At 34.6% G+C, this 25,583-nt stretch overlaps 1 protein-coding gene across 3 annotated transcripts in view; it reads left to right on the plus strand.

Moving 5' to 3' along the window:
• The window catches only part of Khc-73 (Kinesin heavy chain 73), a 571,786-nt gene that overhangs the window by 414,159 nt on the left and 132,044 nt on the right, over nucleotides 1-25,583 (plus strand). For all 3 annotated transcript variants that reach the window (XM_081755750.1, XM_081755751.1, XM_081755752.1), the window contains exons 5-9: nucleotides 5,991-6,104; nucleotides 11,624-11,871; nucleotides 15,975-16,092; nucleotides 20,930-21,142; nucleotides 22,969-22,989. In XM_081755750.1, coding sequence (XP_081611876.1) covers nucleotides 5,991-6,104; nucleotides 11,624-11,871; nucleotides 15,975-16,092; nucleotides 20,930-21,142; nucleotides 22,969-22,989 — 714 coding nt within the window. The remainder of the gene's footprint in view (nucleotides 1-5,990; nucleotides 6,105-11,623; nucleotides 11,872-15,974; nucleotides 16,093-20,929; nucleotides 21,143-22,968; nucleotides 22,990-25,583) is intronic.

A 25,583-nucleotide genomic window follows, 5' to 3' on the forward strand; every position in this document is an offset into this window, starting at 1 on the left:
AGGCCTAATCACTGCGAAATTAAAATACCGCTAATTTTACAATAATTATGTGATTTCTTCAAATTGATAAAATATAATCAAAATGTGGAACTAGAGCATCCTAGACAATACCGTTATCACGACTCACCTAGTAGTTTTCCGTGTGCAGCCATTTAGAAACGCGAAAATAAATGCCCATTTTCTAAATGACTAGAAATCGAAAGCAGATAAATGATTCGTGATAACGGTTTCTCATGTAAAATAATATTGTCTAGGGCGCTCTTGGTCCACATTTCGATTATCTTTTATCAATTTGAAGATATCACATAATTACTGTAAATTTAGCGGTATTTTAATTTCGCAGTGATTTGGCTTCTTAAGTGCGATAAATTGACTATAGTCTTGACTTGCTTGCTTTCTCTCTTTCTCATTATTGAAGTAAGAGAAAACAAAAATAGATTTACTCATTTTTCAATAATGCATTTTTACAGAAACTCGTCTTGAGGGACACGTGCTAAGAGGGTAATACGAATGTGTAACAGTTGTTTTATATTTCGTGTATGTTTAACTATGGTGTTAGCTTTCTGTTTGCATTGCTTATTCTGTATGGTTTAAACAAACTCTTTGTCGTTTGTCACTTGAGTTCTTCCTTGGGCGTGTGCCCCAACGATGTTGATTTATCGCTTCTTTGTGTTTGTCGGTGTCAGAACTCACGGGTCGCTTTGACTTACGTACGTACTTTTGACTTGGGAAGGCGTCTCCAGCTTTCAAATACAAACGGAAAGTGTAAAGCGTTTTTGGTCTGTCATCTTCGAACAATTTTACGCCTTGCTATGTTCTTACAACAGTAAGTTGCAAGTCTTGGCAATATTCTTGTACATGATGTATCTGTATTTATTACAATACAATGAAAGCAGATTAACATACAGTATATACTGTAGCTTCTCGTGTTGAACTGTCTGCGCCATCTTCCTGCCAGTTTCTCGATTCCACGTTTATATCACGCCTTGTCCTTAGAAATAAAAATCAATCACTGCAGTTTCCACCCCCTGCTCAGGGGTAAAAGTGGATCTGAAAAGTTGGGAGGACGGTAGCTAGCGGCATGACGCCACGCCATTTCTCCTGCGTATCTTTGCCCATTGTAATTTTTTAGGAACTGAGGGGACGCAGTACATATTTTGTCGAGGTGGGAGACGGCGTTCCCCGCATCCCCCCGCACTTTTATCCCTGCCCCTGCTAGTTGGTGGAACATCGTGAATTCAGGAAGTGCGCCATGGACCGAAACAGGTAGTAATCAGAACGGACAAGGTCAGGACTATATGCCCGGTTTGCAGTCAAGTTCTTGGATTTTTGCTGCGTTTTTCGAGCCGAATGTGGTTTTGTGTTATCCTGTTGCAGCAGGCGCGCTTTAGATTCACCAGAGCAGGATATTTTTGGCGTAGTGTAGCATGTATCCGCTCCAACATTTCGGAATAAAGTTGGCATTAATTGAACAAACATTAAGAACGAACTCCAAGTGAATTACCGCTCGTAGTTCTACCACATACAGAGCATGACTTTATGCTCGAATGAGTCCTGTTTGATTACCGGTTGTGGAAGTTGGTCCATGTTCAACAACCATTGGTTTTACACATTCGGATTTCGAAAAAAATCAACTTTTCGTCGTATGTAACAGTCCGTTACAGGAAGCTCACATCAAACGAGTTTTGCAGCAGTTCTTCGCACACACCCACTGAGCCTGAACTGCAATGACACAATACGTCAGCTCCTGATCTTTTTCTCGAGTTCATGAATGTAACGCACTACAGTGGACTGGGACATGTCGAGTTAATTTGACAATCACCGTGTGATAGTGAATGGATTTTCCCCAATGGCGTGTCATTACCTCAGAATCTATTACCCTGTAGCGACCGAACATTGGCTGATCTTCGACATTTTTACAACCTGCACGAAATTTCTAGAACCAACGAGATCCTGTGCTTTGCTTCACTGCACCTTCCCCGTTCCCATGACAAATGTTTTAAGTTGTAGCCTTAGTGTTATGCCTGAGTTCGAAGTCATAGAGTAACAATTCACGTATCAGACGTTTTGGAACACACATTGTCAGTGCCACTAAAAAAACTGACTGAAGATACTGACGGAATGGCATTCTCCATGTTAAATAGTCCGCTTGCCACACTACCTTGTGGGCCAGTTTGATTTCATATGTTGCCGGTAGCGGATCTGTTCAGTGACTTGTCTAACCGTTTTTGAGATGTGGCGTGTTTGCCATATGGCGTCTGCGACCTAGACCCACCATTCATGAAAAATCGCGACTAGGAGGAATTCGTTCATCCGCCAGACAGTCCAAATCTTACGCCTAACAACTACAACCTCTTCCGCCATATGAAGACCTTCTAGCCTGCAAGCGTTTAGAAACGTGGAAAAGTGAAAATTACCGTGAATAACTGACTATCAACACAAACAGCAAAATTCTATGAACATGATATCCAAAAACTCAACAGGTGTACAAAACTCAACTCGTTTATTGTGTTTATTGCAAAATTGACCTAAGAAATAGTATAAGCTTTGTATAATTTTCCTTTCTTTCAACATCTCTTGTCTGAATGGTATACACTTCTAAAGTGCCACAGTAATTTAATTAATAATAAACTGTTTAGGCTATAATTTAATTGAAATGAAAACTGATTTCTGGACCGGTGGGGACACTTCAGAATGATTTGCTAGCGACGCGAGCGGTTTACTCCATTTTTGAAGCTTGATTCCATATGGAAGTTCATATTGCTCAGTTCTCGTGGTTAATTTATTTAATTTTCACAAATTTCCAGATATACCCTGAAGTCCAAATTATGTCCAGAATCATTAACAGGAAAGCTTCGTGTTTTTCCCCCTACCTTTTTCTTACCTTTTAGAACACGTTGTGAAATGTGAAGCATTAATAGCCTATATGAGCAGATACTATCTGAGATTGACAATAACATGTTTCGTTGCGAGCCCGAAATCTCTCAAGAACGTATGTGCGTACTATAAATCTATACTATTTTTCTGAGTCAGTGGCTCACTAATAGGAACGCTCAGTTCTGGTGCGAAGAATCTTCGGTTCGATCAGTGGCGGATTCAGAACGGACTTCTGGGGTGGGGGCGGTGGGTTGTAATACTGATACTTAGAGCTACTTTTAAGAGCTCCAAACTGTGGGATAGGTTTTATTTATATATAAAATAAGAAAGTTTAATTATCTTGGGGGGTGATCACCCCCCTGGGTTCGATTTATCCGTTGCTATGAGCTTGTGGACATATTTTATCTCATGGATTCTAATGAGATTTTACCGTTTCATCATGTTTTCACTTTCAATGGCTTACGCAAGGAAGGTTCGGGGTTTAAATCCCCGTGAGGTAGATATTATGCAAAAATAAACATTTAATATTGCCACACTTATCCTAAAAGGAAATGAAATTGAGTGTTTCAAGCACCTTCCGTTTGACGAAATTCTGGATACGCAAATATTCACATTACAATAATTTGTAATCGCCATATTTATTACCTTGCCTCTTTTAGCACAAAAAGAGCAATAGTAGAACGTAAAACTAAAATTTCAGTTCGCGACTTATTTTGCTTTAACATATTAGCCAACGTAGAAAATTTTGTTCCTCACCGGGAATCGAAACTAGTACCACGCGCATAGAAAGCAGTACGGAAACGGAAATACTTGTAAAGATGATGAAATAAGTTTTTCTTCCTTTTTTCTTCATAATTATCTGTACTTCAAGAACTGTCAGTAGGAAAGAAAACATCAATCTTTGCTTTCCGAGAATCCATTCAGTTGTTTTTGTTCGAAGCTTTTTTTTTTTTTTTTTTTTTGACAACTCTACTTTTCATCTCCGTAGATGAACCGGAAACAGAATTCTTTGTCCTCTTGAGGTTACTTGAATGTGACGTCAGGAGCAGGGATCAGCATTCAGAGGATACCTAATCTGAAATTCAGATTTTTCCTCTCTCATCGCTGCAGAGATGCTAATACAGAACTCTGCACCCGATGTCAAGAACTAAAGGGAAGACGACGATTCACCCTTCAAGAGCGTTGAATGTATTATCTGATGATAGTTTGAGAACACCTTCATTGAAGTTACAGTCCTGTAGGTAGAATCACTAACGCAGATGACCGCCTGAGCATGAAAGCTTCTGTTAGGAATAACATATATCGTATACAGTAGATATTAAGAGTGTGGTTTACCAAAACTTCTTTATATATTTATTCTGTCTGAGAGACAAATAAATAAATAAATCAAGAAGTATCTGATAGATCAACATCAATTTTGGACAGGATGTATGTAGAGAGTCAAAAGATAAGAATCGAATCCGTTGAGAGGTGATATTCAAACCAAAAATGATAAAAATCAGTAATTTATTGTTTTAATGTTGATCACTATAGAGCAAAAATGGTAATAGTTAGCAAGAAACGGTTTGCGGTTATCGATCAAGCGTCCCCAAAATATATTTCTTCTTCATTCTAATTCTCTACTAAAATCAGAAGTGTTAGAAATCCACGAAAACGCAAAATAATAACTAACTAACTAACTCTATGGCCTATGGAACCCGGAGGTTCAGTGCCGCGTTCACAAAAGCTCTCCACTGACTTCTATCCTTAGCTAATTGCATCCAGTTTCTACTTTGTATTCCTATCTCTGCGAGATCCATCTTAATATTATCCTCCCATCTGCGCCTAGGTCTTCCTAATGGTCGTTTTCCTATGGGTCTACCAGTCAAGACTTTGAAAGCGTTTCTACTTTCTTCCATTCTAGCTACATGACCTGCCCACCTAAGCCTCCTAGACTTGACGACCCTAACAATGTTGGGTAAACCGTATAAACTATGTAGTTCCTCGTTATGAAGCTTCCGCCATTCCCCATTCTCGTTCCTCTTGGGTCCGAATATTCTTCGCAGGATCCTGTTCTCAAATACTTTCAGTCTATGTTCTTCCCTCAGAGTAAGCGACCATGTTTCGCAACCATACAGAACAACAGGCATGATTATCGTTTTATATATTTTAAGCTTCAAATTCCTCGACAGAATTCGCGACGACAAAAAAAAAAAAAAAAAAAAAAAAAAAAAAAAAAAAAAATAATAATAATAATAATAATAATAATAATAATAATAATAATAATAATACTCATCGAAAATGACCGATGTTGTGTCCAATCTATAATTTTTGGGGTCACTGAGATGAATAGTGATACTCCCGATCAGTAGCGTACACAAGCGGGGTTTTCAGATTTAACTTCCCCCCCCCCCGTCCTCCAGCAAAATAACATGCAAAAATGAACATTTACTATATTACGATATGTACATATGAACACCTGAAATGTAATAAAGTTGGGAACTTGAACGCCCTCCTTGACGAAATTCTGTGTACGCTACTGTTCTGCACCTTTGAGAGCCAGAGATAAACAAGATATCAGCCACACTTTCTTTGCTTTTTTTTTTTTTTGGTTTAGTAGTCCTGTTAGGTGAGTGGCTAGAACTTATCTATAGGCAGAACACGCATACAATATAGGACATTACTTTTATGGAAAGATTTGCATATAATTTCCAGAAAATTTTAATTTATAGTTTCAATGTTGTTTCTCTTTTAAGAGTGCATGCCATTGGTTTCTTCTCAACTAATATTTTAATATTGATATGGTTAAGTGTACAGTCACTTAGTTTATCTGAAATTTCGAGGAAAGTGGAAAGCAACGATATACGATATGTTCATTTTGCTATTTTTTTTTTTTTTTTTTTTTTTTTGTATTAGTTGTACGTGTGCGATTTCTAGCGTGAGTCATTATTAATATTTCACAGTTATTAACAGAACCTCAAAATTAATGTAACCTTTATATATATAACATACTTAGAAGTATCTTCCATATCAGTTGAACACTTTTATTTATTTAGTCTTTTATTACGTCAATAGTAGCAACCAAGTGTAAATATCGTGTATGTGAAAAATTAATCCATTGTTCTGTATTTTAGGTCCACGATTTACTCGATCCGAAAACAAACAAACAGTCGCTGAGAGTTCGAGAGCACAATGTTCTAGGACCGTATGTAGATGGCCTTTCTCAATTAGCAGTAACGTCATTTCAGGTACGAAGTTATTATATATATATATATATATATATATATATATATATATATATATATATATATATATATATATATATATATATATATTATTAAATACGTCTGTGCTTCATAGATGTTACAATAGCTCACGATCGTTACACACAAAATTTCACAAAAGACAGAAATAAAATAAAGCAAAAGAGTGGTGTAGGTAAGTTTAATTTTAGAAGTAAAAGTAAAAAGAAAGTAATGGTTAAAAGGGAGTTACCGTGGCCTCGTATTTTTAAGATTTTTAGGGTTTAAAATATAGATTTCGATGAACTGTGTCCAATGGCATCACTTTTGATTTCTGCAACCAACTACTTCAAGGTCAAATTAGGGGAAAAAATAAATATTGGGACCATTTGGGCAATGCGAATCACACAACATAAAAACTAATATTCAATTTCCCCGAAAATGCTATTTTGACCCCGAAAATTAACGAAAATCTGGAATTTTGGATCTTGGATTTTCGTTAATTTTCCGGATCAAAATTGGATTTTCAGGAAAATGGAATATCAATTATTCATGTACGTGTGAATACGAATAGAACGACACGCATTTTATCCCAGTTGGTCACTGGTCCGCATTGCTCAAAATCCCGAGTTTTCGTTAATTTTCGGGGTCAGAATAGAATTTTCGGGAAAATGGCATATCAATTTTTCACGTATGTGTAAATACGAATGAATGACATTCATTTTTGTCCCAGTCGGTCACAGGTTCGAATTGCTCAAAATCCCGGATTTTCGTTAATTTTCATGGTTAAAGTAGAGATTTCGGGAAAATGACATATCAATTACTGATGTACGTGTGATTACAAATCTAATGACACCCATTGCGTCCCAATCGGTCAGCGGTCTGCATTGCCCAAATGGTTTTACTTTTTTATTTTTGACCCCTAATTTGACCTTGAAGCGGTCGGTTCCGGAAGTCGAATGTGGTGCAATTGGACACAGCTCATCGAAATCTACATTTTAAACCCTAAAAAGTTGAAAAATATGGGGCCACGGTAACTCCTCTTTAACCGAAAGTAATTTACGTGGAATATTGTAATACTGACTTTGATTTGTAGTTGCGTATAAAGGAGACAGACTCTTTGTGATTAAATTGGTTTCTGACTTTTCGGGACAAAATAAATTATGTATAGTATATTGCGAGAGATATTTTTGACTGGGATAATTTATAGAAAATTGACTGAATCATTATTTTTCTTATAACAAAGATTTGTTTTCTCTCGGTTGGATTTTGGGCATGGGAATATAATTGCATTGATGCAATTTTGTGACAAAAAGATGGCTTAGAGTATAATTCGTATGGAATGTTTATTAAATTGAATAGACTGAAATTTCTTCCGTTATAGGAAGAACATTACTTTTTTTTTTTTCAAATGTTTTGAACTGTACTTTCCATACGCAGGAAAGAGGATGGTATTATCAACAAAAAGGAAATTGTATAAGGAGTCACGCAAATGACTAATATCGTTTATACCATCATAGGAAAGCACATCTGACCCATCACACTAACCAATCACGTTATAACAAGTCTATTCTATGTAGTTCACTTTACCTTTTTCTGTTTTCGGGTTCTGTGCTCGTTGGACGTCACTTTATATGAGGTAAATATGTCTGTTATTGACTAAGTTGCTATAATCGTAACTTCTATTCCCCCTAGACAGCATTAATCTTGTCATGGCTCAAGTAATGTTTTTAATTTTCTCGGAGCCATAACTTATAAAATTTCCATATACAAAAGCTAGAACAGGTGCTATTTGGCATACACATTTACACATATTGTTCTAGAGGCTTTTTTAAATACAAAAGATGAATCATATCTTTTCCACTATGTTGTTTTGTTTTATTTAAAGTTTCTTGTTCACTGTCACTTATTGTCATTCGTTTTTTTTTAAATATGTTGCTTACTTTTATTTTATTTTAATAAATAATTATTTGTATTAATCTGCATTTGTTTTGTTCGGTTCTGTTCCCTTTAAACCTTTAAAACCTGTTGTAAATAAATTTTCTTTCAAACATTTCCGATCTGAGGTTTCAACAGAAATTTCTGGGTTGTGACATTTGGGATTGTTCGGGATAATAATGATGGTTCCTATTTTACCCCGGACAGCCTAAAAAAATCGTTTCAATATGGCTGGAAAAAATAATAAACAGTCAGCGGATTGAAATTAAAAATTAATCCCGTGAAAATATAATTGATTAAATTTAAAAATTAATGTTAGAAAAAATAATGAGGTTAAATTAATAATGACAATTTTCACTGCTACACAATGAGAGTTGTTTTTAATTGTGAACGTTAATGTAAAATTTAATGGATAACGTTAAGTTCGTGTGAAAAGTGGCCTACTATCATGAAAAGTTACTGTCTTCTGTTTTTGTCCTCTTTCAAGGAATAATTATTATTTTAAGTCGCGGCTTAAGTAAACGACGTCTACTATATCGCTAAAGATTGTTATAATGTAAAATTGGTTTTACAAAATTGCCCGTCCAATATGGACGAATGGGCGGTTATAAGTATACTTGTTTTTCACTATTTATTATATATTTAAGGCGGATAGGCGGTGCCAAATATAATTAAAGTATGTTAAATATTTTTATAATTGTATCAAACTAAAATTGGTCTAAAGTAAAAATTGTTTAACATTAAAATAATAATTAAAAGAAATTAGAGCAAAGCTCTCTTATACTTAGCTTCTTGGTCGCCATCTTGATCCCCTTTTAACAAGTTACTGTTTTCAAACAAAACTAATAACTAATAAAAAGTTAAATTAAAATATCATAATAAAATTAGAAATATTTATTTCATGGTTTTTTTAGATGAATATTTTTTTCGATACGATTTTTTAACGATTACCAATTAAAAATTAACTCTTGAAAAATGAACTTGATTAAATTGAAAATTAACAAAACTTTTAAATGATTATTGAGCGGGTTAATTACAAGCCTGCTGTAGTAATAGGTAGCTCTCTTTGTGTTATTTGTATAGTTTACGTATTAGAGATGTTCCTCGGCCACTCTGTATTTCTCACATTTTACAAGATACTATAAAAATTACATGAACAGGTGAACAATTTATTTTGAAACTCCTTTGCAGCTTTTAAACTAATAAATATAAGTCGCAGAAATTTTGTCCGATTCAAATATCCACAGGAGAAAATTGTTTGACATATTCTGCAAGTATTACCAACCCAACGTACCCAAGAATCACATTTATTATTCGGCTTTTAGATGATGATTTGACGTTTATTCGGCATATCGGCTGTCGTTATCATTATTTCTGGTTCTCTAAACCGGTGGTTCCCAAGCAATGTGTAGCGACACACTAGTGTATCACGCAGTTCCCTAAGGTGTGTCCCGAAATTTTAGAATTTAAAAATCATGAAGAATTTAATAATAATTAGTTAAAATCGAGACAGGCTGTACACCTCCAGCAACAGGAATAATGCTAAGTGCTACATAGAGTCATTATAAAAACTAATAAATTTCACTATTATAATAAATATTATTATTATTATTGTTATTATTTATAATAAAAATATCAAACAAATGTGTCGCGATGTCCTGGATGTACAGTATGTCATCAGTCAAAAAAAGGTTGAGAACCACTGCTCTAAACTGTAGTCCTTCCATCCTTTCATTGAAGTAGCTCCCGAATTGCCTTACAGTGCTGTGTGTTTATTAATCATAAATTCTGTCTTTCTGTGGAAACCAAAGTCAGCTATATAATTTAAAACGATCAATATAGACCCTATATATTCCACGCAATTCTTAGTCAGTGTTTATTAATGTTATATTTTAATGATAATTCTCCCAAAAGTTCCTTTTGTATCCGCCATTGATGCTACACTGGTACAGAATTCAACATTGATGAATTGAAACAGAAATCAATGAACAGGTTCAGAGATTTTTCTAGGTACTTGTTCGTAATAAGTTGTCATGCAAAGGAATATCTGGGGCAAAAGCTAATTATCAAGCTTCTTGAACAGGTAAGAAGTGCATTTTTTTTCTAAAAGTGGGAGCACTGTAACCAACCGTCATGCAAGTTAACTTTTTTTTTTTTTTTTTGTCAGAACAATCAAAACCCTTTCGTGTCCAAAAAATTGCATGACCTAGATCGTTTGCGTGGCATATGCAACATTCAGATGCTTTTTGTTGTGTGTGTATTCGACCTTTACCTAAAAACAATCGATCTCAACATTTCAATTTTTAATTCAAGAATATGTTGTTGCTTCTGTTGTTTTTAATATTAAAAAAAAAAAAAAAAGTTTCCAGTTTGTGCCATGTTTATTAATCATTTTTGTTGCCATCAATTGCTGATTGTCAAATAGATATCTTGTAGTAAGTTTCAAGTTAATAGTTGTACAGAGCAATTTTTTTCCTAAGGAGAAAATATTGACTACGTGAAGGGCCATATTTAAGATTTTTGTCTTCCTGAGCAATCAATATTGTACTTTTCTGTTGTTCTTGTTGCTTGAAAATCATAGTTTTGTAAAATAGTGTCTGTACGTAATGCATTAAAAATGTTATTTATTTACAAATGTTTCAGATACAGGTCATAACATTTTTAATGCAATTTTATACTAAAACAATGCAACATAAAGCAGGGGTAGAAGTGAAGGGGACGCGGGGGACATCGTTCCCCCACTTCCAAAAATATCTATGGCGTCAGCCCACTTCCTAAAAATTAGAATGAGCAAAGATAGACACGAGGACGGCGTGACGTCAATTGTAGGAAGTACGAGAGGAAGTCGGAAAATAAGTTTACCCTCTTTTTCCTCAAGAAATCGTAAAACAGTGGAGTAAACAAGACATCGGTTTAATGCAAAAGGCGTGTTTATATAATTTTGTAACTCACGGCTAAGATCCTGCAAATGACGCTGTCGCAGTGCCAACAGAAGTTTTAATGACCAATCCGATAAGTATGGAGGATGGAACAGCCAATGCTCAACGGTATTGCCAGACACTGAAAAGACTGAAATGTGTTATTTGCAAGAAGCGACCTGGCCTTCTGTCATCTGACGTTGTCCTTTTGGACGACAATGCAATGCACACTTGGATGTGGCAATACAAAACCAACTTGTCTTCATCGGTTGTGAACTTCTTCCCCATCCGCCATGCAATCTCGATTTCACACCCAGTAATTTCCATCTCTTTCCGACGTTGAAGAAAACTCTCGCGGAAGGCACTGGGATAGAACCAATGACGAAGTGAAGACAGCCACGAAGATATTTTTCCTATATGTGGGACATTCATTTTCCCAAGAAGTGTTTTTTAAGCTTTGTAAAGTAGTATGGCAAATACGTCAGCTTCCTTGGTTCTTATGTGGAAAAAATAAAATAAGTTTTATTCTTTATTTTCACAGTATGTTATTTGTTTTGAATAAACATCTCTATCCATAGTCCCCAGGAGAAACTTACTTTCCGACTTACCCTCGTAAATAAATAAAAGTTAAGTTGGGAGTTCTTATTCTAATGTATGTTAATCTTTCAGGATATAGATAATCTCATGGCAGAAGGCAACAAATCTCGCACCGTAGCTGCAACTAATATGAACAGCGAATCGTCGAGGTCTCATGCAGTATTTACAGTAGTTCTCACCCAAACTCTAACTGACACACAAAGCGGTGTCTCAGGTGAAAAAGTCAGTCGAATGTCTCTTGTCGATTTGGCTGGTAGTGAACGAGCTGTGAAGACTGGTGCTGTTGGAGACAGACTCAAGGAAGGCTCCAACATCAACAAGTAAGTTATATTACCTAATCACTAGACATTAGATATTCATAACGATATTCTTTTACTTCTTTATAGCAGTTGTTCGGAATATATCGGACCGATTTGGAGACGCCGCTGTCACCTGTTTAGTTTAGCCAAAATCGTGAAAGTCTTGTCGTTATCAGAGTGGTGTCTCGGTTTGCAGGTGCTGGAGATCGCGGTAGTGCTAGTGAAATGCAGTGAAAATGAGTTACTATTGGAAAATGTACATTATAGATCTTTTCCTCGCATATTTTTCGTACAACCGAATATTGAAACCACTGGCATCTCTGGTATGTAAAATTGGGGGGGGGGGGCATCAAAGAAAGTGATTTAAATGGTACTACTTAGCCCAACTTGTTTATTAACTTCGATTCTATTTGTTACCTTTCTGCTTACCTTCACGGACCCCTAAGGTATATCAATCTCCCGTCTCTTTTAGCCTAACCGGCATAACCGTGGTACGTAAAGCTCTAAAAATTTCATTTCATTTTTCGATTACAATCGTAGGGGCCACGGTGGCTCAGTGGTAGAGCGCTCACCTCTGGTGCTTGGGGTCCCGGGTTCGATTCCAGCCCCCGCTAAGTAAACTTTGTGGTGGACAAACACCGTGTGCGTGGATTTCCTCGGGGTTCTCCAGTTTCCTCCCACTTTCTTCATTCCACCATTTCATTCATTATTCATCATCACCGTCTCCTTTAGCCTCACCGGCATAGCTGTGGGACGTAAAACTCAAATATTTCATTTCATTTCATTTTTCGATTACAATCGTTTCACAGCCTGAATATTTATCCCAAATAAATATAATTATTATTATTTATATGATATTCTGTCGTTAGTAAATAAATTAAATTAGAATAAAATATTGAATATTTTGTACTTCATCAAAATATTGGGTGGACGCGTCCTCCGCATCTCCCCGCCAGAGACGCCCATGATTGAAACTGTCAGGAAAGTCTTTACCCATGTTAGGGATGACATCTAAAGATATTGTAGCCAGGAAAGCAAATATGCCCATGGAGAAATAATCGTCAAAAAAAGAGAGACCAGTTTGAGGTTATCAGCAAAAGTATCGCCTGAGATCTTCGTAGAATTCGCCATTCAGGAAAATCCACTAACCCAACGTGGCGTCCAAAACATTAAATCTGGCCTAGCCTACTGTCAGCCACGTCATTTGTCATCTTGCCCTGAGGTGTGTATGTAAGGACCGGGTTCACAACCTCCTCCCACACTACAGTTCTGAAGTAAGACAAACTGTACGGAAGTCATATGATGGGACCATAATGGAAGACCGTCGTCACATTCGATGAGGCCTATATTTTCACACGTATAATAGTAACATTCGGGCAATTATGTACTGTGGCATACCTTACAAGACACGTACCTATTTTACCTCCAGTTGCCGAGAAAGTTTCTTGCAGGGAATCATGATTTTCGCCGGATGCAGTTTCAATAAGGATGTTTGAGGTATAAGGTAGACAAATACGTAAAGGTGAATGCTCATACTTCCAGAAATCTATCCTTCGTTTGTATGGAGCCAACAAGAACCAAACGTGGATCCACATGGACAAAGCCTCTACTCATACCGCTCAGAGCCGGATTAGCCCATCTGGAGGCCCGGAGCTAGAAAAGAAATGTGGCCCTGTCAGTAGCGTGGCCAGGATTTTTGTTTGGAGGGATCTTAATGTTGTTTATCTCTCTCTCTCTCTCTCTCTCTCTATATATATATATATATATATATATATATATATATATATTGTTTCTCAATTGCTGTTTATGCACATTTTCTTCGCCAAACTAACACTACTACTGTCCCTTTTCGTTCTAGCTAATTTTATAAAACGTTTTACGAGTTTTTTTTCTGAATTAATACCTTGTTTAGATTTTTATCCGTTGTTTTTGGTTTCTTTGTACATTTTTCTCATCGAAATTAATACAATTTCCTTTTCCTCCACTTTAACCACTTTTGTAAAACGTTTTCCGACATTTTGCAATTGCAAAGTAAGTTCTTATTTCGACACCCTAAACACGTCTAACTCAAGCAAATTTTCTGAACTGTTCTAACTGATCAGACATCATTACATAGCAACACACTACAAGTCTTTACTATTGTTTTCCACCTCTTCCAATATTTTTCATTTGAATGAAACCAAAACAGCAAAGAATAATCTTTATTTTTACCCCTCTTTCTCTTGCCTTATAGGTAAGAGAAACTACAGGGTGTCCAATATACAATGCAACCCGGAGTTTGGGATAGTAGAACTTTTGAACGGGAAGTGGTACACAAATAATGGTAATACCAAAATGAAACCGTGTTCATACATATATTTTTAAACTAGGAAGCAACGATTGAAGTACACTAGGAACCACACAGTGTTGCCAGATGTAACCGAAGGTGTAAATCAATTTTTTTTACAAGTCACGTAAATTGACTCATAACTCATACGTATGGATGTTCTGTCATTATTTTTTAGTTTGTATAGTTGGAGTAGCTTAGAAACTATGGGATGGAAAAAAGAATTTTTCATTTCCACCGATAACTAATTGGATGAGGCCTCTGTAAGGGGTTACTAGGGAAAACGTGGTTTTCATAAATTAACATTCTGAATTAGCAACAGTGCTGATGTTTCAGTGCATCAAAAGGTGTGTTAAGGATCTGTCTACATTATGCAATTCCTGAAAACAATGTAAAAGAAACTGAAATTATCATGATAAAACTTTTACTTACATACACTCGGCAACACTGCTATTGTTGAATCAAAACGGAGGCATTTCCAGAATCTGCCGTAGAACTGATAATTCAGTTCGTGATGAATAGCAATGTTGCCGAGTGCTATTGTTGCCGAGTTATACCGACCAATTTGTAAAAACCCGTCGCATATAAACCGAACAACTTTCTATCGATAAACATATACACATTTTTGAGAGAATTGAAAACTGAAGCAGTTTGACAAAATTTTATCTTTTTTTCAAAGGAGATTATGTGAAGTGTAAAATTGTTGTTTTACTTTCATATATTCATGACGATATTTAAAATTTGTGGACTGATTCATCGTGACTGGTAGTGCATGTTCATAGCCAGCAGGAAATTTAGAGAGGCACATTTTTCGGCATGAGGAGTATCTTTAGTACTATTTTCGATGGGGAGATGGAAATTACAGAGTGTCCTATCCTTGTCTTATGTCTGCGGGCATGTCGTGTCAGCACTACGCCAAAATTAAATATGTGCTTTTGATGTAATCTTACTTACCATGAGCCGTTTATTCAGTCTCAGTTGCATATAATTGAAGTGTTCTGGTTAGTAAAGGAACTCAAAATGCTGATAGTGGAATCTGAGGTGTTTTGAGTAGTAATATCTAAGTGATCTATGGCAGCTAGTTCTTGTGCCTATATATATATAAATTGGCGTTCCCTTTATAAAAATAGTTTCAAAATAAATTTACCATCATTTCGATTGTTCAGAATGCACTGCTACGAGGGATTTTCAAGAAACAAGCCTTTGTTGAATTTGCCCTGCCTACTCAGAACGCCTCAAGTAACCTTGTATTTCTTGAATGGCAAGAGAAAATCTGAATCAGCATTTTGATGAGTTCAAGTAAGGTAAACATGGATTTACTATCCTTTGTACGTATAATAATCTGTGTTACTTGTGTGGATTAGGAAAAAAATATTTTCGAAGTTGCGCCGTGGTCCAATAGTATGCGTGGTAGTGTGGTTGAAAGTAGTACTCGAGCCTTATGCATGTTTAACAAGAAATATATTATTTTCAATAAATGATACTTAAGGTTTCCAAGTTTTAGTTTGATTTAAAGTAATATTATTTTTAATAAAAGTTCAGACAGAAGGTACTACTACAAATAATTTATTGTACCATTATTTGTTTTCTAGTATATTATAATAATGAACTCAACGCTTTTGTAGTTAAATACTTGATTAAGACAAAAATTCATCTAAATGCTTCTGACTTCTATAATTACCTCACTCGTGAAATTTCCTCATTAAGTGTAATAATGTAACTTAATATTGTTTATGAATTATATTGTAGAATTTTATAGAATCAATCATAATTTTTATTTTGCTATTTTTTTTTGTAGATCCTTAACCACACTGGGTTTAGTAATTTCAAAACTTGCAGACCAATCCTCGGGGAAGAGTACCAAGGACAACAGATTTGTTCCATACCGAGACTCAGTATTAACTTGGCTTTTAAAAGTAAGTATGGTCTTTGTTTTTATACATTAAGTAAGCAGTTTATTAGAGTTGCTGATCAGCTGGACATACGCAGGAGGTGCCCCCCGAAATCCCAACTTTTCTGTAAATTTAGTCTAATTTTAGGGGTGATTTTACAAATTTTAATAATACGATTTATTCTGATATTGAATTTGGACACTCTCTCATGAAATAAATTCCTTCATACAAATTGATACGTCATGCCTGCATGCTCTTTAATATTACCTGGGTTCATCTGGAAATGATGAAAGAAATAAGTATCTACTTGATTTAATAGAATGCACAGTCAATATTTAATTAGAACTGAACTTCTCCCCACCAAATATATATACATAAGTCAGCTGTGAACAATTCGGCAAAAATTATTACCATCCTCAGCGAAGACTGTTCCTAAAAACTGCGTTCATATTTTATTAGAAGCACATTAATCAACAGGGACTTCAACTTAAATGTGAAAATTTTTAGGGATGTTAGGAGAGGTTTAAATAGTATAATGTTAGAAGAGGTTGAATTAATATAATGCTAATGCTGAAAGTTAAGATGACGCATGGTTTTTCTTTGTTGTAGTTAAGAATATATATGTCACAGGCTGTCGTTCTCCAAAGACTTAAAATTTCACTGAGACTTAAGATTTAAAAGGCACAAATTAAAAATTTGTCACACTGAATTTGTACAACAAATGTTTTATATATCTAATAAGGAACCAAATTTAAACAATCGTTTTCCATAATTTGAATATTATAGTAAGAACGAGAAAGTTAAAGGTACAGATTTAAAATTTATTGATTTGGTTACATAAGGGATTTCAAGGAAGAAATTAGTTTTTCAGATTAAGTATATCAATTTCAAATTTGTAGAAAAGAATTCTCAAGACACAATTTTAGTTTTGTAATTTTTCTTCGTCAAATTACGTTTACTAGTGAAATAAAATGAGACCCAGGTGAGTCCAGTGAGACTGATATGGTTAATCCGTAGAAAGAGAAGTGTATATTGTTATATCCTACACGTGCTCCATATTTGTAAACAAGACCACGTGCTTTTTTATAACTATTACTACGAGCAAGCAAACGACAAGTATCATTATCACTAACAGAACACGTGACCGAAGAAGAACACTAGCACCGCCACCACTCATGAAGATGGTATAAAAAGACACCGCAGGACCTTCAATGGCATCATTTCTACTAGTCAACTTCCTTCTCTTAACTTGCCTGGAGCTCGGAGGTTCCTTGCCCACTTACCTTGCCTGGAGCTCCGTGGGACCTTAACAACTTAATGTGCTTGCCTGGGAGATCCCAATCACTAGCACTTAGCTTACTTGGAACTCTGTGAGATCATAATCCCTCCCTTTGCTCGCCTGGAGCACTTGGGTGATCCTAACCGCGACCACTTAGCTTGCCTCGAGCTCTGTGGTCTACCAACCACACTTCCTAGCTTGCCTGGAGCTCTCTAGTATTTTCCCCTTGGCTGCCTGGCCGTAGGGACGTCCATCTACCTAACAAGAATCGACATAAAAAATATTGTGTTGATCTTTGGACCTCAATTATAGTGATTTTTGTTATATTTGTACGTATATAACGGGATTTTTTGTAATAAAATGTTATGAGAGAAAGTCCAGAATTCCATGATGCCTCCTGAGTTGATGGAGCTAGAAGCCAAGAATTCCAAATAAGTAAGAAACGGATTTTGTCATTTATGACTTTTTAATCAATTCACTATTATATACGGTAAGGCCTAAGTATCAACTTCGGAAATTAACAGTGTTTCAAAATTATGGTGCTTGGCGAATTTATAGTTGAGAATTGAGTGCTTCTTGAAACGTTCAATATTTAAAAATTAGATCTATTCAGATTAAACCAGAGAACAATAATGTTATTGTTGGTAACAATTGATTTCTATTTATTGAATTTCCGAGCAGCAGTTTGAATACAATAAAACGAAACCACTTTCTTATCTATTAAATAGTTGTATACGTTATGTACAATCATATCCTACATGTTATCACAGATTCAGGTAGTGTTTGAAAAATCTCTGCTTACGCAACTGACAAGTATATTAATAGGTGAGTGACATTAAAAATTTAGATGTATGTTGTATTTCTGATACAGTGTCTAATGGTAAGTATTTAATAAACGCAGTTATGTAAGCACGAGATATTTATTATGAAACGTAAAATGAATTTAAGTAAATTAAGTCTAGCACAGCATTGGAAATTGACCACAGAGAACGTTTACAGGGAACTTTTAAAACCATTGAGTAATTTCTTGAAGCCTTTAGTACCAGGCAGATCAAAATTTATAAGCTTTATTTATTTATTTATTTATTTATTTATTTATTTATTTATTTGTAAAGTATTTTAGCAGATAAGATTGCATTTTCATTAAAAAGAAGCACAGGGATGATGACATACTACAAGAGACTGGCGGGAAATAGTGCTCAGGGGCGCTTTACTGCGTATATAGAATTTCAAATTCAAATTTAGTATTAGTATCATTGAAGTTCCCCTTACCTAGGTAGAAAGGTATCAGAGAGCTATTTTATAAAATTATTATACTTAGTTTTTATAATCCAAGCCAATGGATAGTTGTTCCATGATTCAAATGATTCAAAAATTGAGTAATTAGTATTTTACCTGCATGTATGTAACTATATGCAAAGCAGTGTGAAGATCCAGTACGTATTATGTTCGCCGTATAACATTTTTCAGCGATCTCAGTTCTCATCTAGTAATCTTTGTGGTGGACAGACAGCGTGTGTGGGGGGGGGAGGGAAGGGGGTTCTCGAAATCCTCTCGTTTCCATCCATTTTCTGCATTTCTATTTCGTTCATCATCATAACAATCTTCTTTAATCTCGGTGCATAATCATGGGATGAAGAAAATGGAACTCAACAAAAAGTGCAATCTCTCTGGTCCCTTTTGTTTCATTTGTAACTTAGTACGTATTGTAAATCAATCAATTTTTTAACAATTAGTAATATTTTAACAATTAGTAAAGAACTCTCAGAATTTATCATGGTTAATAAATTTTATTATTTATTGTCCAAGGACCTGATTTTTGGATTTCTGAATGTCTTACATTCGAGAAATATTACTTGAACGAGCGGCGTACTGAGAAAATATTATTATCACGTATATTATTAGTATTTTATGTTATTTTTGAGTTTCAAAATTCTACCGTGCGGCGTATGAAATTAAAGCACCCATGTGTTGAAAGGAATTCGAATACGTGATAGATAGACCTTGGGATCACGAGCCCAATGCCAACGTTTCGCGAACTTTTATTAGTTAAAATGTTTTACCGATTTACGGGACAGGGTTCACACTGACGTTGAATATCAGGGAAGATCATGGAAAATCAGGGTAATTAATATGAGTCAGGGACATGCTTCAAAATATGCCAAGAGTCAAGGAAATTGAAGTCAGGAAAATGCAATCTCATTCCAAGGAAGTATTCAGAGTATTCCTATTACTCAAGCGATGTTTACAAGAAGATATAAGAACATATATATGTTTATAAGTGTATTCAGAATGCCGAGATATTACGTTTGTGTATAATTATTGTTTGGTACTAATGTTTTATTGATTTTTTAACTGATTGAAGAATATCTTTTAACAATGCATCTGTATAAGCTATTCGAACATATATGTATTTACCGTACTAAATTGTATATCTGTTTGAGTTTTTAACTGTAGTGTGTTAATTCACTTTAATTTTATATATTTACATATTGTCCTTTCTGAACTAATGTTCAATCTAAGAGGATCACAAGGGCAGGTTTCGAAGAAAACTTGTGGTTTGTGGAACACAATTTGAAAAACACTGCCTTAGGTAACTCGACAGCCAGCCAGCCTTTTGATCAACTTGTTATGTATTGAAATAATCAAGTTAAAACACGATTAAATGGTAATTTGCACTGAAACGTTGTTAACCTGTGTAAGTAAATGTCTGTGTAATGAAGTCATAACTATTTAGTTCTTGTTAATCAATTCTTTATTTTAGCTCCCTAATTTGTAGTTTGTGAATAAACTTAACAGTTGTAAATCACACGAGAAAGAATGTAGCGTCTCTGTCCGTGCTCTGTTGTTTAATGGTTCTGCCAAATTACATTACAAAAATGTCTGGAACAAAATTTGTAAACGCACTCTTTTCTTTATTGTGTCTAATGTTTAGTGTACTGTTTCAGTGTTCCTTGATACCTTTCTTAACCGATCCAGACAGCTCAGACATAACCCGTCTTATTTCTCAGCATTTCATCTCGCATTATTTTCTAAACGTAATAATGTAAATTTCTTGCGCTTTTTGCTATGAAATATTATAATCGTAAATCTACGTTAAACGGTAATTATTTGTTAAATTTTGATGGTTACATTTTTCTGTAACTTACCATAATATTGTTCAAAAGGTATAAATGTTTACATTATATAGTAAGTACTTAAAGAACCAATTTCGAAGTAGCACGAAGTATGATGGTATAACTATGATCTTTTTGACGAAATTTATATTATCATATTAACAAAATAATGCAACATGAAATTGAGAAGTGAGATGTGTTGCGCGAGAGTTGTCCGGATCTGCTGACCAAGGTATCAGGGTACATCGAAACAGTACAGTTAATACTGTAGTATTAACAGTGAAAAGAGACAGTAAATAATAAAAAAAGTACGTTTTCAAATTATTATAAACATGCGTCAGTTCATACCCTTAAATAATTATTATGTCTGGGTCATGCCGGGCTGGGTCTGGGACTAAAACAAGACATGAATAATACGTAATATCAGTATTGTAAATTGTAATACTTATTCTCTCTCTTCTCTTAGGACAATCTAGGTGGAAACAGCAAGACTGTTATGGTAGCTACTATTTCGCCGGCAGCTGATAATTACGAAGAAACTTTATCAACATTGAGGTATGCTGATAGAGCCAAACGAATTGTGAACCACGCCGTAGTCAATGAAGATCCAAATGCACGTATTATCAGAGAATTAAGACAAGAAGTGGAAGCATTGAAAGAAATGCTGAAACACGCAACGGTAAGAATTTTTTTTTTTTTTTTTTTTAAATCTCATACATCTTTGTCCATTTGTAATTTCCGATATTTTATATTTAAAGTTAAACCTGTATCGTTCATAGTACGATATAAACCTGTATAGTTCATTGTGTATGTTTCAACTCACCATGCTATAGTCAAACACTTGTTTATTGTTGTTTCTTTCTCTCTATTTCATAAGTTATACAGAAATTTCCGCTGTAAGTGCGAAATATACATATATCTCCGTAATGCATTTCCTCTTTCTTGTGGGTATATATCAAAAGATTGTAGCGAACGAATGTATAAATGTGCTTCATGAACGCCTGCATAAGCTTCTAGTGGGACCGAATTACAATCAAAATGCCGATTCAGTAATTTCAGTAATTATTCAAGTATACGTACATTGGAAACAAAATAAATTACAATTTTGTTGTGTAATTATAAGTTTTCATTTAATTCAAATTACATCAAACTTGAAATACAAACCTAGTTAATGGTATTAGCTATAGTGCGTAATAATTTATTTCACTTCAGTGCTATATGTACGATACTTGCTCGTTCACTTCGGTTTAGTATTCAACATATACAGTAAATGCAGGTTTAATATTTTACTAAGTATGAGTGTAAAGATACAGAAATTTACTATTAAATGAATTAGACGGTGCGTAAAAGTTTTTATGCTTGAAAGTACATTTTACAGTGTCGGTAATAGTATTGTACTTGTGATGAAGCAAAGAAGGAACAAAACATCTTAAATAAATGATCTGACTAACTAACAATGCAAATGTATTTATTTCAGCGAAATTTTTTTCGAAAGCGTTCCTGCTTTTATCCTTAGTCGAACTAAGTACAAGCGTACACAAGCGTATACTATCTGCTAGGAGTGCAATACAATCTTATCACTTAATTCTTCTGAAAAAAAAAGTCACAAAAACTAAGTAACGAAACACAACTTCTAGTTTATCCATTATGAAACCATAATTTCGCAGAATATAAACCATGTAAATTTTACCATTTTATTACTACTATGACCAACTGTTCCACTATCAGGTCCATGGGTTTACACATAATGTGAATTAATAAATACGTTGAAATGTAATGAATCTTAAATTTTTTATTCAAACTATGATAGTACGGTCCTAATTCATATGGAAGTTACCTTCATCCAAAGTTAACTGAGATTTCTTCCTTTTTATATAATTATCTTATATAACAGATTCCTTGCAATATGTGATGAAGTTTGTCTAATGAATTTAATCTCTTTAATACTGTAGTTGGACATCCACAAATGTTTTTACAGCACAATTAAGAGGAGGATTATACGAATATGTTGGCGAACATACCATAATTTAGGTTTTGTTTAATGCTAATCACATAAATCATTGTCATATTTCCCATTGATTAGCATAACTGAATACATCAGAAGAGTATGAGGACGTGAACATGCTACAATAAAAAGTAGAATTTTCGACTACATACAAACAAATATTTTTTTGCAAGTGATTCTCATCAGTGTATACTGAATGTTAAGAAGGTAATAAATGTGTTCTAATTGTAACTTCCTTGTAACTGTAAAAATTTAATATCAAATTATTTCTTTGTGTTGGCTAAAAAACGTAGGGACAATTAACCAGTGATTGATTTTAATTTCTTGAGTTCTAACTACTGAATGATGCTCTTGCAGCAAATGTATGTGATTAGTATTCTGTTTAAATTAAATTATCAAAGAAATTATTGATAATTGTAATGATATTTCTAATTCATCATCATCAAATGTCATTATTTTAATTGATTTTGTTGAATGTAATTTCTTTCTTTTGCTGCAAGGGTTCGCAAGTATTCGAGCAGGTATGTTTATTTCTATAAATTTGTGTCATTTGATGTAGAAATATTTGTAGATTATTTTTTATACGTAGTATATTTAAGAGTCTTCATCCCGACGAAATTTTGCGTGAGGTACCGTTATCGTAAGTCACCTAGTGGCTTTCCGTTTTCAGCTGTTTAGAAACGCAAAAATAAATGCCGATTTTCAAAATGGCTCGAAATCGAAAGCAGATAAGTGAGTCATGATAACGGTTTCTTATGTAAAATAATATTGTCTAGGGCGCTCTTGTTCCACATTTCGATTGTCTTTTATCTATTTGAAGATATCACATAATTACTGTAAAATTAGCGGTATTTTAATTTCGCCGAGATGAAGACTCTTAAAGAGGAGTTCGGTTTGGAAAATATTATTGCTGCGGCGGTGCGTTACGATTTTTTTTTTTTTTTTTCGTATTTGCTTGAATATAGGCCGCACGTTTTTCCTAAATTTTGGCTTAAGAAATCATGGTGCGGTCTATAATCGAAATTTTCCCCCTTAGATCATAAACCGTCAATTCAAAAAGACATGTACACGTATCTTGTGGGTTGAAATGAATACCATTACAAGTTACTGCAGTCACGTTTGTAATCCATCAAAGACTTAAGAAGAAAATAGCAGAAAAATATATCTCGTTCGCAAAAATTGCCACCTTCACTGGGTACTGGTAATACCTTACACTGTTACAAAAATCACTTGTACACTTAATACTTGTATTAACAATAATACGTATCTTTGTTATACAGTTATATAATATATACGGAATATTTATATACAGTAAATGTTCTTGAAAAAAGAAAAGCAACTTTGTTCCGCAAAACTGTGTCATCTTGTTTGTACCCAACCAAATCAAGCACAATCACTTCCTACCATCTCAGCATCACCAGCGTATGATTCTTCACCCTCGGTAGATGATCCAGAATGCTTCTCAGCATCACTATCACAGAGAACGTCATCTTCATGAGTCACCCTTAGTTATGCGGAAATTGAAGAAGAGTTGGGAGAGAGAGATGTGCATCTCAAGTATTGTCTAACTGAACTTTGTGATAAATTTAGTAGTGCAGCCTACGTCGCATGGGACTTATATTCGCGCAAATACGGTAATTCACTGGGAAGCAATAATGTCATATCTCGTATAATAGTGATAAACCTGGCATTTGTCACTGTAGTTGTAGGAGATGCGGTATCTGATCTCCACATTGGTAAAATGAGGGAAAGGGTCTACATAATAGACTGTATAGATAAGGTATTCCAGAAAAAAGTGTGTTGAGCCTGTTAAAATTTGTTTGCTGTTCTGTGTGACTTTATTTTACCGAAGTAATAGATATTAATTTACTTTGTCTATGCAAACTTCATATGTTGAAGCATTATATTCAAGACTGCCATAATTTTACTCTTTCCATAAGATCAATAAATATCGTGTTATCATTCTTTCCCCACGTGTTTACTGATGAACTGAGTGCTGCGTTAATTACAGAAGTAAATATGTTTAGAATTAGAAAAGCTTTTCGTTTTATTCAGCTTCTTCTTTTATAACATTATAGTAGCAATGAGTATTAGTTTGTTGCATTTAGAACTTTTTGAAAAATTATATTTTTACAGTGTATTCGACCATATTCTTACAACACATACATGTGTTCCTGAATTCACGACCAATAGAATTATCACTAGTGTTTTCAGGAAGCTTTGGTAGCTAGTCTTGTTAACAAAGTACAACGGCAGATTTCTCATGGAGTAAGGAATCGCCAATTGGATTTTTTATTTTAAAGGAGTTTGATTACCGAAATTGCATTTTAAATTTACTTTGTCCGTGCGTCCAGGAGATTAAAATATCTTAAAATCTACTACTTGGATCAACATCAGGTTTGGCTAGCATGTAGAGAGTCAAAGGTTAGGAATCAAGTTCGTTGATATTCAAACCGGAAGTTGTAGAAATGAACCATTTCCGGCTTTTATGTTTATCCTGTAGAGTAAAGACGTTAATAGATAGCGAGAAGATGTTTCCAGCAATCAATTAAGCATTGCAAGAGGCATTTAATCTTCATTTTTAACTCTTCTAAAACCGGAAGTGTTAGAAATTGACTACAACTTCTGGTTTCAATATTGATTTACATAGAGTAAAAACAATAAGACATAGTAAAAAGTTTTTTTTTTTTTTTTTTTTTTTTTTTTTTTTTTTTTTTTTTTTTTTAATATCGATTTAGCGTTCAACGAATAGGTAACATCTTTTCTCTTAATAATTTGTTCAAACCGAAAATGGCTAAATCAACCATTTCGGATTTGAACGTTGATTGCTATACAGTAAAAATGGTATTAGATAGCGAGAAGCGGTTTTGATGCAATCAACTAAGCGTCCCGAATGTCTCTACCTCATGCGGGTTCAACGTTAACTGAAGAAAAAGTCACGCCGTTGAAGTCAAACGTTTTCACGTTGTGCTCACGTGACACTCCTACTAGTTTCATTTCTACAACATCCATCAATTTTTTAACTGAATCAGTTGTTTTATTCTTCAGGAATGTAAAGAGGAAACGAAGTGTAAGTATTGTATCCTTAGTTGCTCAGATGATAAATTCCACAAGA

Source organism: Thermobia domestica, chromosome 4, assembly GCF_964235325.1.
Source record: "Thermobia domestica chromosome 4, izTheDome1.hap1.1, whole genome shotgun sequence".
Lineage (NCBI taxonomy): Eukaryota > Metazoa > Arthropoda > Insecta > Zygentoma > Lepismatidae > Thermobia > Thermobia domestica.